The sequence below is a fragment of the Thermobia domestica genome, chromosome 8 (genome assembly GCF_964235325.1).
Source record: "Thermobia domestica chromosome 8, izTheDome1.hap1.1, whole genome shotgun sequence".
Lineage (NCBI taxonomy): Eukaryota > Metazoa > Arthropoda > Insecta > Zygentoma > Lepismatidae > Thermobia > Thermobia domestica.
The window spans coordinates 229425495-229439358 of record NC_137461.1 but is presented as its reverse complement, the minus strand read 5'-3'; the positions used below and the strand labels follow the sequence as shown (position 1 = coordinate 229439358).

The 13864-nt window shown below is 36.7% G+C and overlaps 1 protein-coding gene across 1 annotated transcript in view; it reads right to left on the bottom strand.

The window, feature by feature from the left end:
- Positions 1–1117: 1117 nt before the first annotated feature.
- LOC145692493 (uncharacterized) overlaps positions 1118–13864 on the bottom strand; it is a 154862-nt gene continuing 142115 nt past the window's right edge. Inside the window, exon 2 of the mRNA XM_081767801.1 lies at positions 1118–1247. Coding sequence (XP_081623927.1) covers positions 1118–1247 — 130 coding nt within the window. The remainder of the gene's footprint in view (positions 1248–13864) is intronic.

The window sequence follows — 13864 nt, the reverse complement described above, 5'->3', positions numbered from 1 at the left end:
CTTCCAAATATATTTTACTTTTAGCACCTACACTAATGAAGCACTAACGTTAGGGGTTGGTACACTAACAAGCACTAACACTGCACTAGAAGAGTACTTTTAAATGTGGTGGAACTTTGATATACTGAGAAATTCCTCATAAATTTCTTACAAACACTAACGAAACTTTTTCTAGAAGCACTAACGATGCACTAACGAATCACACTAATTTTTTCCTAAGTGCTTATAGTAGGGCCTAAGTTCATACTATTTCCCAAAGTACAGTGAAACTTGTATAAAGCGGAAAGCGATGGGTCCAAATTTTGTTTCCGTTTTGGACAGATTTCCGTTTTATACAAATCTGAAAATAAATAGCTACAAAAATAAGACAGATAGAAATGGTTTTATAGTTTACGTTTATATTTGCTCTGGAACTCCAAAATGCAGTCTTTCATACTCTGCGCGCGCGCGCACACGCACACGCACACACACACACACACACAAAATATTCTGTATTTTTGTAGTTTTCAGGACACACAGCACTAAAACACTTCAAATGATGTGAACACTTTAAATAAATGCAAGAAAATCTACTGAAACTCAAGATGCAGTTTAGAAAGTTTCACAAACTACTTTTAGTTGCAGTTTACCAACATCATTTCCTCCTCCCCTATGCTTATTCACATTTTTTCCACATTTCTTTCAAGGTAAATTGTTTTGTTCTTTGTGACAAGCTTTTTTTTTTTTTTTTTTTTTTTTTGTAACACTTCCCTGGCAGAATAGAATGGTTCTAGAAGGTCTGAATAATTTGAGTCAGCCGCAAATTCAATGAGGTCTTCAACATAATGAAGAGCTTCTCTTCAAGAACCAATTTTAGGTTCTCTGATTTCTTCAACTTCGGTGATATCGTCGTCTTTTTCTTCTTCAGTTTCAGGTCCATACAAGAGATCCGCAGCCGATTCAATCGTAGAATAAGTTGCCACATCTTGATCACTTGAAATGTAAGCTGTTTCGTCATCCGGTTGTCCATTTTGTTGATACAAGAGTGTAACGGCTTCAGCAGTCTCCGTTATTTCTGGTTTGTCAGAACTTTCAGAAGAAGAATTTCCAGCAAACCCAGTTTTCATAAAACATTTAGCTATGGTTTCCTTTCTTCAGCAGAAACAGCAATCCAATTTACAGCATCAAGTACAGACACCGATTTCACTAACGGGCTTGCAGAATTGCTTGATGACATGTTACTTACTAGAGATTCCAGCACCAATCGCCTGTAGTGACTTTTAAAGGTGAAAATTACACCTTGCTCCATACGTTGTGACACACTTGTACTATTCGCAGGAAACCAAGCTATAGTAACCTTGGACAATTTTATATGGGGATGGCATGGGGCATTGTCCAAGAATAACAAAACATGACGATTTTCTTTCTTCATCTTCGCATTGAAAGAATTTAACCATTCTTCCATAATGGTACTTGTCATCCAAGCACTGTTGTTGTTTCGCCACACAACTGGCAGACATTTAACATTTAAATTTTTAAAGCAACGAGATTTTGCAGATTTCCCAATCACAAGAGGCTTTTCCATTTCTCATGTCATGTTCGCGCATAAAAACACAGTGAGTCTTTCTTTCGACATTCCCCCCCCCCTGTACATTTCTCTCCACGCAATGCCAACGACTTGCTCGGAAGTGCCCGAAAGAATAGACCAGTTTCATCACCATTAAAAATGTCTTTTGGTTCATAGTTTTGTGTCAGTTTACGTAGCTTGGGGATCCACTCTTCAATTGCTTTCGGATCGACATCTTTTGACTCACCACAAACTTCTCTCCACACAACATTATGCCTAGACTTAAAACTGTCTAACCACCCCGACGATGCTTTAAAATCAACTTTCCCGAAAGATTTGGCAATCGAAAGAGCTTGAGCTTGTAAGATAGAACCAGAAATTGGCAAGTTTTTCGATCTGGCACTTACAAACCACTCCCATACCAGTTCGTTTATTTTCTCGTTGCCCGTTTCTTTTCCTACCCGCTTCGCGTTGTCATCCACTTCCATCCAGCACTTCCGAATTTTGTCCTTGTTTTTAAGTGTATCATAAATTTTTGTTTTTCTGCACTTAAAACGACACATGATTTCTTTCACCGAAATTTTGTCCTTTTCCTTGGATTCAATGATATGTACTTTATCATCCAAAGTGAAAGTCACGTGTCTTTTAGCCATTATGTGTACGGCTAAAATAGAAACACCTATAAAAACAGCTTGTTTTAATCACAGAAGAAAAAACACGATACTGAACACAAAGTCAGAACAGTGTAGAAATGTACTTGTCTCTCGCTCCACTCCCCCTCTAGTTCTGTTTTTGATGACAACTTTCTGTCATTATGCTCGAAATGCATTTGCTTGGGGCAAATTTTAGTGAACCGTGAACAAGCACCACTGTAAATGAAGATTCTCAGATTTTCTAGAGCCGCCAACACAAAGACTTGTGGATTCCAGCATTATTTTAAGACCAGGTGGGAGGATTGAAAGTAAATGCAGATAGAAAAAATGGTACATGAACAATAACCTGTCAATCATCTGCTTCAGTGCTTCCGTACAGCAAAAGATCGTCATAGGAAAACGAGGTCAAATCTCTAGCGGTATTTTGTGATGCATTATTTAAAGGCAAGAACTAATGGAGGAGGGTTCACTTGTTCTATTAAGTGGCATTCCATATTGATCTCTTCACCTCCAAATAAGACACGCACAAGATAGATGAAAGGTAACCTGTTTCAGCCTTCCACTGCGAAAAAGAGATTCCGTTTTATGCAAGCTTCAAAGGTTCCCTGGGACTATTTTTGCTTTCCGTTTCCGCGTTACGGAAGATTCCGTTTTACAGAAACTATTTGAAAAGGAATTCCCATAAGAGCTGTCGGGACTTTGAAAAATGTCCGCTATAGACAGATTTCCGTCTTATTCAAGTTCCGGTTTAAGCAAGTTTCACTGTATTTTACTTGTTGCACCTATACTAATGAAGCACTAATGTTACGTGTTGGTGCATTAAGAAACACTAACGATGCGCTAATGAATGGCTCTAATTTTTTCGTTAGTGGTTGAAGTATCTGTAGCAGCGAGAAATTGTCCCACGAAAGGGTTTTCCTTCTAACACATTCATTAAGAAGAACTAACGACGTCCCTGAACATAACCTCCACATTACGTACTAACGATAAATTTAGTGTCAATCGCTAGTGCATCGTTAATGATTCTTACTGCATTAACGCACTTCTGATAATGGCACTAATTTTCTTTTTGTGCGGTATCGACAGCACTAATTTAACACTAACATTGTGTATAGGTTTCATCTCAATCGGTTGAGTGGGTGGGGCCAGGTTCACGCTAGCCCCACCCACATATTCTTGGTTTTTTGAAGTTTGTGTAACAGCACTAATTTTAAAAACTATGCCAAAAATTAGTGCTAAATTAGTGCTGACGATACCGCATAGAAAGAAAATTAGTGCTATGTATAGTATGATAAAAATGAGGATCGATTGTTTTCTTTGATGATGCCGCCATATTAGATTTTCGAATATATTTGGCCTACTGATAATGGCACTAATTTTCTGTTTATGCGGTATCGACAGCACTAATTTAACACTAACATTGTGCATAGGTTTTATCTCAATCGGTTGAGTGGGTGGGGCCAGGTTCACGCTAGCCCCACCCACATATTCTTGGTTTTCTGACGTTTGTGTAACAGCACTAATTTTGAAAACTATACCACAAATTAGTGCTGACGATACCGCATAGAAAGAAAATTAGTGCTATGTATAGTATGATAAAAATGAGGATCGATTGTTTTCTTTGATGATGCCGCCATATTAGACTTTCGAATATATTTGGCCTTCTGATAATGGCACTAATTTTCTTTTTATGCGGTATCGACTACACTAATGTAACACTAACATTGTGCATCTCAATCGGTTGAGTGGGTGGGGCCAGGTTCACGCTAGCCCCACCCACATATTCTTGGTTTTTTGACGTTTGTGTAAGAGCACTAATTTTGAAAACTATGCCAAAAATTATTGCTACATTAGTGCTGTCGATACTGCATAGAAAGAAGATTAGTGCTATATATCTTATCATAAAAATGAGGGATGTTTTGTTTCCTTTGATGATGCCGCCATTGAACATTTTCCAATATATTTTGGCCTTCTGATAACACTAGTTAACAAAGGTTTTGTTACATAAAAGGAAATACCTGTTCTTAAAGGAACTTTTTGCGCTGAATTCGAATATGCACTCGGTTTTTCTCCATCAAGTACGATTTTCCCGTAACAGAGGGATTTTCGGGAAAATCCCTCAAAAATTTCCCTTTTCGTTTATTTTACACCTCAAGATCTTGTCCCCTTGCATATACTAACATAGAAATTATACCTAAGTATACTTTGATTCATATTTAACAAACCCTCCAAGTTTCGTAATAATCGCTTTATTCTTTCTAGAGAAATAAATATGTTTGTATGTATACTGTGTGTACTGTTTATTGCACCTTATAGTAATGCTTTCAGATCCCTTAAGTTGAGGTAAAACGTTTTGCTTTATTACCACAAACACATATATAAAATATAATACAATATAATTTACAAGTGTGACAATTTACAATAAACAATAATACAAATGTACCAAAAGGTCATGAAAAGACAATCAAAACTATCACAATATATGAAACTTCCATTGGGTAACAAAAACGTACACTACTTCCTTCTTTTGTAAGAAATGTTGCATTCTCTAAGAAGACCCCAACAATAGTCCCCCATCATTGAAGGATCTCATCGTCCCTGGTACCTTTTCTCCATTGCCATTATATCTTGGTGGAATCTTTTCCCCTGTTCGTCGCTGAGAGCACCTAGGTTAGCAGGAAAGAAGCTGAGGTGGGAGTGCAAAAAGTGGATTTTTAAAGACATCCTACAACCCAACTCTTTGTATTTCTGTATCATGTCCTGTACGATTTCTGTGTAACTCTCAGCTTTGTTATTGCCCAGAAAGTTGCGCACAACACACTTAAATGCTGTCCAGGCAGCTAGCTCAGCACTGTTTAACTTGCTGTCAAAGCTATCATCAAGCATTAATTTCCTAATTTGGGGACCAATAAACACTCCCGCTGAAATCTTAGCATCACTCAGGTTAGGGAACTTATCTCGCAAATACTTGAAACCTTCACCAGATGTGTCCATGGCTTGACAAAGTTTTTCATAAGTCCTAACTTGATATGAAGTGGCGGTAGTAATATCTTATTAGGATCTACCAAAGGAGCGTATTTGACGTTGCATTCTCCAGGTACGTAATTCACTCTAGGTTCCCATTCCTTCACTTCATAATGTTTGCCATCAGCTCGGCTATCCCATAAACATAAAAAACATTGGTACTTCGTGTAACCGCACTGCAGTCCTAATAAAATACCAACTACCTTGAGATCACAACATATTTGCCAACAATGGTCCTTGTAATTTATAAGATTTAGCAAAGTTGACATGGTGTCATAGGATTCCTTAATCTTCACTGAGTGCGCAAGTGGTATAGAAGGTTTTTTATTTCCATTACGTAAAAGGACAGCTTTAAGGCTGACCTTTGACGCGTCGATAAATAACCTCCATTCTTCTGGAACGTAAGGAATTCCTAGCTCCGCCATCAACCCATTTATATCCGTACATACGCACACATTATCTTGCATTGAGAAATAGCTTGAAAATTGAACATGCCTTTTCCTGTACACTGATATGTTCGTTTCTGCATCCAATAAGTTCCACTGCTGGAGTCTTGATCCCAGAAGTTCTGCCTCTTGTTTTGTCAGGTGCAAATCACGGACTAGGTCATTAAGTTCACATTGCCGGATGAAATGTGGCTCGCGAACACAGTCAGGGATGAACGTTGGATCCTTGGATGTACATGTTGATGTCGATGGTTCATCAAGGTCATGATCATCATCAGAGTCTTTTGGCCATATCTGTTCCCAGTTGGTAGGGGGCTCGGGAAGTGGAAGTTCATCCCCGTGCGGAATAGGTCTAATTGCGGATTTAACGTTGGGATAACTTATTGTGTATTTGCTTTTTTTAGAATGTCCCTTAACTACTGTGAGACAAAAATAACAATCATCCAGATGGTTGGTGGGTTCTCTCCACACCATTGGTACAGCAAATTTCATGAACCTCCGTTTCCCTTTGGCTCATGCAAGTAAAGTGACGTAGCACGACGCACAAATTATGTTGGGTGCCCAAGTTTTGTTCTGATCTCCCACACGACATCCGAAATATATATAATATGGTAGTTTCACCGATGGCGTAATGGATCTACACTGTCCTTTAACTACAAACTGGCCACACACATAACAAAAACTATTTGGTGAGTTAACACACGAACGCCGTCCTCTTGACGCCATTGTACTGATCACAAACTAAACTTCTGGTCTCAGTTGGGTATAATGCCGTTAAGATCAAACATGATAGCACTCTTAGCAGCAAAGACAACTTTGAAAGTGAAGTAGTGTTAAACCACACGTCAATATAAAAATGTACAAAACTCCCTCACCAGGTGTCAAGAACACAAGAAAGAAAGAAATGCGCGGGGGAGGGGGGAAACGATACCGTAGTGGAAAATTCAGACTGCATTAGTTCATTGTTGTCAACAATGAGTCTGTATTCCATTCTTTCTTTCTTTTGCATTCTGTTACATTTGATAACAAATATTGATAACCATTTCATGAACAAAACGAAAAAACTTGGAGAAGTGTATATATATGTATTAAGATATACATATACTGTACGTTTAAAAAATATATACGTTGGAAGTACATTCTATTTTTATACACGTTTCTAATTTACAGAGAGCAATTCAAGTGTGTTGTTGACTATTGTAAATATTTATTTTTATGTCTGTGTTTGTAGTAATAAAGCAAATCGTTTTTACCCCAACTCAGGAGATCTGAAAGCATTACTATCAGGTGCAATAAACAGTGCACACAGTATACATACAAATATATTTATTTCTCTAGAAAGAACAAAGCGATTTTTACGAAACTTTTAGGGTTTATTAAATATAAATCAAGGTATACTTAGGTATAATTTCTATGTTACTATATGTAAGGGGACAGGAGCTAGGGGAATAAAATATCTGAAAAAGGGAAATTTTTGAGGGAATTTCCCGAAAATCCCTCTGTTACGGGAAAACTGTACGTGATGGAGAGAAACCGAGTGCATATTCGAATTCAGCGCAAAGAGTTTCTTTAAGATCAGGTGATTTTTCTCATGTAACAAACAAAAAGTTTAAATTTGTTAACTGTGTAATAGCACTAATTATCTTTTTATGAGATATCGACAGCACTAATTTAACACTAACTTTTGGTATAGGTTTCATCTCAATCGGTTGAGTGGGTGGGGCTAGCGTGAACCTAGCCCCACCCAGAATATTTTTTTTTGTTTTTTAAAGTCTGTGTAACGGCACAAATTTTTTTAACATTACAGGTCGTCAGCACTAATTGGGCACTAATTTTTGGCATATGTTTTAAAATTAGTGCTGATGTGAGTGGGGGCAGGTTCACGGACATCCACGACAATACGTCGACACTCGTCTCCAACACTATCTCACAAATGGATCCACTTGCAAATGGATCCTGCCAATTGAAACCCTTATATCATCCACGCCAGCTCTCATCTTACATTTATCCATCATTTGCATAGTAATTACATGCATCAACTAACATGGGCCTATGTCAGTTCCTGAATACCCCGAGGAATAGTTGATAACTGCATCCGTTTGTGGTGTCTAGTCAATTCATTCTAATTTCATTATTTGGCCTTATATTACCAAAATAATTAGTTTTGAATTATTATTCTAGTTACTTTTCTTATTGTTATTATTTTCACGCACTTAGTCTGCATGCAGTGCACGTTAATTTTATTTTTCGAGTTTAATATTTCTAATTGCCTCCATGCACAACGTTGCCTCCATGTTAAATTCCTTAAAATAATGAAGGAATAAGAAACACTTCCTTAGACCACTACAATTTTATAGCCTCAACAATACTAATGCAGCATTTCCGCGAAGAAAGGGCGATACCCTTTAAATGTGTAGACAGCAAATAATAATAATAATAATAATAATAATAATAGAGCAGAATTCCATGAACACGTTTAATTTTGGCAGATAAGTATGGGCGTCACAATACGAGAGCCACACCATTTTCATAGTTCAATTTATACAGACTACTTAGAAAATAATGGTATTTCTTTTACCCATCCAGCTCTTTAATTACCTATTTAATCTTGTAACAAATAGTATTGACCATGGACATAAAATAATTGATATTGTCAATCGTTCTGGAATTTCGAAATTCAGATTCTGTGTTACAGAATACATCAAATCCACACTCTGGGTTCCACTGCACAGAAATTTTATTTGTGTGTATGTGGCTGTGCTATGTAACGGAGAGCACACCTCAAACTTAAGAAAATCCCAATATTGAGAAATTTGAATATTAAACAACGCCCATTTTCTCCTTAGAAACAAAGCTTCAAAAACGCTGATTTGTTTTTAATGAAGAGTTTCTTGTTCCGGAGCCGTTGAATCACCTTCACGCTTCCCTGATTTGTCACCATGCTATTACTTTTCTATGAGCTATTTGCAAAATGTGGTTTACTCCCACCGACGTCACACTATAAAGGAATCACGATGTTTATTATTGATCATTTACAATTCCCTATAAAATTCACTGACTTATCAAATAAAGATGAAATCACTGGTCTATTTGAATTTTGAAGGGACCGGACTTCAAATTCTTATAAGATGTGTGGGAGTTACGTGTAAAGTTGTTGGTTGGCGACAAGCAGAAGAGATGAGGATCACGCTTGAAAGATTGTGGCACTCTTCGTGGACATCGAACCGGGATTTTGTCATGTTACATTGATTAAAATGTGCATTTTAAACGGAAGGAAGAGGTTCAAAATGTACGCCAAAATAGAATATCCCACGAGGTCTTATGTTAGAGATTTCAAACTTTAAATATGAAGTCTTTAAATAAATGGACGTGCTCAGTGTTTCAGAAAATAGCCTTTAGCCAAAACGGGGTTTTTAAAATTTTATTTTAATACTAATACATATCGCAAGGGAAAGAAAAGGGATTCAATTGTAACTCTCAAATCTTTTGCATAAATCTATTTTTCTCGTGCAAAGAACAGATTTCAGGTAGTCTTTTTATATTCCTTTCTGGGCAAGGGTGTACATTAGAGTTGTAATTTTACCTAGGAAAATCGTATATTTGGTGGCGACATTTCATAGCAGTGATATTTTATAACTTATAATAATTTTTCAATCGCATTAGGAAGAATTTCAAGTGACTGACAAGCATTAGCGTAGCGTGGTATTCCGAAATGGGGATGCCAAAGTTAGTCACTTGTGCGATACAATACTACTAAAATCAGCAATATATAGCTATACCGATGGGAAATATAGGGTTGTAAAAAATTTAGGGGGGAGGCCCCCTAACTGGTGGTCTAGTGGGGCATACAGAAGCAAATGCGTGGATTACGTCAGAAGCCAATAAGCAATTGCCTCAGCTCCTTCTTACCACTACCGTGTGACAAGAAAATTCGGCCCCGCTGTTGAATTAACATTGTTTCCAGTATAGTTCTCTTTATTTCTTTCTCGTGGGCTGCTTCTTTCTCCGCATACCATACTTGAAATCTCGTTCTTTAAAAAGTCACCCCTAGAAATTTGTCCTCTTGAGTCCGGAACTCAGACGCCCATTCGTGAATATGGGCCTGAGTGTATACGTATATCATTTGAAGATGCAAATAGAAAAACACTTAAAACAACTCTGGGGGCCTGTTTCTGTGTATGTATTTCTTTGTCAGATATACAGATACTGAAGGCAGGGCGCAAATCTGTCTTCAACATTCGGGGAACGGGTAAGACCGTTCCCATTTTTTTTTAAAGCGATGTTCAAAATATTTATGAAGTTGAAAAACAATGCTGTGGAGGATCAGAGATGTCTTCAACATTTGGAGGAGGGCAGATTTGAGGGAGGAGGGCATATTTGAGGCTTACTCTGGGGGGAGGGGTGATGGAACTCATATTACGGTAGATGAATCTAATTTCTGAGGTGAATCTGTTGTATATTATATACCAGGCGATGTAATGAAATTATGATACGTATCAAGTGCCGTGAACACATTCTGAAATCTGAATACATGCATATTTATAATTGATATGTTTCTATTTACGCATCCACAATGATCCACATTAAAATTTTAGGACACTTGTTTTGTAATAATATAAATAATGACTTCCCCAAAACTATGAAAGTAAATCAACTATGTATTTCGCAACAATACTCTTATTTGAGTAAAATTATGATGATCACAATAACATTATAGGAATCATTACAGGAATTAAACAAATAGTTGAAAATAGACTAACAATAATTAATGACAATGAAATATTAAAAAAGCACGATTCTTTTTTAAAACTGAAACAAGTCAAGGGACCTCAATTTCATCCCACTTTCCTTTGTGGCATTCGGATACAAATCATCACAATTTCAAATCGGATGGAGGGAACATGTCCCCCTCATCTCCTCGGGATATGTGCCAATGATTGAAAGACCCAAGCAATCTTTGCGAGGGGCGTGAATGCTGGCTCTCTTGGTCTACCAGATCAGTGACCGTGATTCTACAGAATGCTTTATATTTATGCTTGTGTGTGTGAGCTCCCTCAAAGAGTTTCTGGCCACGCCACTGAACATACTACGTATTTATGATGAAGATTAATAGTTTGCCTTTAATTACGATGCATTTAATTACGATTAAAGCATAACTATTTTTATACTATTATTTACATAACGGACATGCTTCAAAAAGGCATTGAACTAGTCATTTCTGTTTTGTTCTATTTCCTTGACGTTAGCGCTCGTACTTTCTGTACAGAAACTATAGCTTAGTTGAAAATAGATAGAGTTGGAAATACTTAAAGTTATGCCAGCGTATATCTAAAGCAAAATGTAGAGTTGCAAGGGATGAAGAGAGTTAAGAAAGCAAGTAGTTGCGCATGCGCACTCGACAGAAAGCAGACGAAAACCCCGTAGGCCTGGATGCCCAAAGAACATAGCATACGACAAGAGGAAAGATACAAAATGTGCATCTGAGTGACGCGCATGCGTAGGTTTCGCTTATGAAAGTAAGGCGAGAGAGCACATCCAGAAGATTGCAGTGGAAATAATTATGATAATTACAAGCAAACAATTTATATACAATGAAATACGTACTTTTTCCTATTAACAGGGGATGCCGGGCATACGGCGTTCCCTTACGCTACGCCGCTGCTGACAACTATGTTAGTGAAATAATTATTTATAGCAATGTAACTTTTTTGCTCCCGTCATAGCAAGTGGACCTTTTCAATAACAACTTTGTTCTTATTATCATCAGTATTTTGTGTATTTGTATTTATGTCCACATTTTTTATGGTATAGTACTTTGCATTTCTCTTTTTTTTTGTATATTTATTTTTGTTGATGGTATGGATTTCAATGTCTTCTCTAAGCATCATTGACAGATGGTTACTTTCCTTACTCGTTGTTATGTCGTTATTTCAAATATTACCCACAATAAATGAATGATTTTTTAACAAATACTACTCGTTCAAAGAAACAAAAAGTACCCCACCGGGAATAGATCTATTGCTTTGAAAGCGAGAACACTAACACTTGTCCACAAGAAACATTGAGTCTATTAGTAATAGATACTCGTTATGGGTTGTATTTGTTGTGAAATTGATTTGGGCGGAAAGTGCTTGCTATGCGAATGGCCGGTACGTTGTTAGGGAAGCACGATGTGTAAATAATGTAGTTCATAACGTCGGATGTTTCAAATGAGTTTTCGATATGTGTAATAAGGAAGAGTTAGAGCATAGAAATTAGGTCTAGATTTGGAATTCTAAACTTGATTTAAGCAGAGAGTGCATGGCGTACAGATTAGAATAAAGAATTATACGAAGAGCTCTAATATTTATAAGATAACTAAATAAGGCAAATTGCTTTTACATTTGGCTCAGTCGGTAGGATTAAAATAAAACCAACAAGCAAATTACACTTAGCACAATGATTTTATCGAAACGTAGCAATTTCTTTACAATGTGAAAATCATGATATTAAGTTTATTCTAGATACAATTGCTATTGTATCTGCTATAAGTAGTATTAAGCATAAGCAACAATAGTTTCCATTAAAACCAGTAATGAAGTTTCCGCATACATTAAGAAATGCAGATACATTGTCTATTGCTACTATGGGTTATATTGATATCATGGTTACCTTTCAGAATCAAAACTTTAATCTGTCGTTAATCATTCTTCAACAGGATATGTCAATACCCATAATAAGCCGCTATTGGTTAGACGTTTTAACGCCGATGTGGAGGCAGCAAAGTAATTTTGCATGGAGGCATGATAATTTTTTAAACTAGAATATGTTAGCACCTGTGTTGGAAATAAGAAATGAGACAGAATATCTTCATCAGAAGATTTTACAAGATTTTAAGTCAGTATTTTCTGAATGTATTGATAACTCAGTACAAGGTTATACAGTCCCGATACCTATAAAACAAGACGCCATACCAATAGGGTATATTTAGAAAAGCCTATGATATACCTAATACTCTAATTGGTGCAGCCAAATAAAAGTTAGACAAATTATGTAAGCTAAACATTTTGCCGAAAGTAGAGTTTTTGTAGTGGGCGACGCCTATGGTGGTAGTTCGGAAAATTATTGGGGATTACGTCTATGTTTTAATTTCAAACAGTTAATCGTTATACGGAAAACAGTTAATCGTTATCGGAATCGTTATACGTGCTTATCCTATCCCTAAAATTAAAGATATAGTAAATAAGATGGTGGGAGCAAGGTAGTTCATGGCTTTAGATCTCAGCAATGCGTATATACAATTAGATGTGGACGAAAAATTGACTAAATATTTGGTTATAAACACTCCTTGGGGATTTTTTTCGGCAATCTAAATTATCCTTTAGTTTAAATTGTTCACAGCAAATGTTTCAACGTTTTATGGACCAGATACTTCAAGGATGTGACGGTATTGCAACATATTTGGATGATATATTAATTTGGGGTCAAACAGTAAAGGAATGTTACGACAGTAAGAGTGTTAGAAAAAATAAGGAATTTAATGAAAAGGTGCATGAAGACAAGAGTATCTTTTTTAGTCCCAAAATAAACTATTTAGGATATGATTTGGATAGAAAGAATATTTCATTGTCCAAATCAAAATTGGAACCTATTTTAATTACTCAGCCGCCAAAAGGTGTTCAGGAGTATCAATCGTTTTTAGGAATGGTTTATATCTACCATCGGCATATTCCCGGTTTGTTTATGAAGATACCCAATCTGTTGAATTTACTGCATAAATGTGTGAGATGGAAATGGGAACAAGAACATCAGAATGAATTTGAGTTAATGCGAAGTAGTATTGCGTTCGCACAAGTTCTACATCCACGTAAGGAAAATGAGGTTTTCATTATGACCGACGCTTCGCCCACAGGAGTAGGAGCTGTACTGTTGAACAGTAGTAATAATAAGTTTCAGTATATATGTTGTAGTACTACGCTCGGATGCAATTAGACAGCTCTACAAATAGCTCTTTGTGTTGGCTATGACTTTATTCAAGAGTAGTATCTTGTGTAGTCTTCATTGGTTTCTATTACAGCTCTTAGTCCTTTTGGTACGGAGTTAACTTAACTGGCGACATTTCAGTGACAATGCGCCACTTCTTTCTTTTAAGAACTAGTTCTCATAGCTCGTCAGCTCTCATTGGAGGATTGTCAGGCTAATTTTCCTGTAGAATT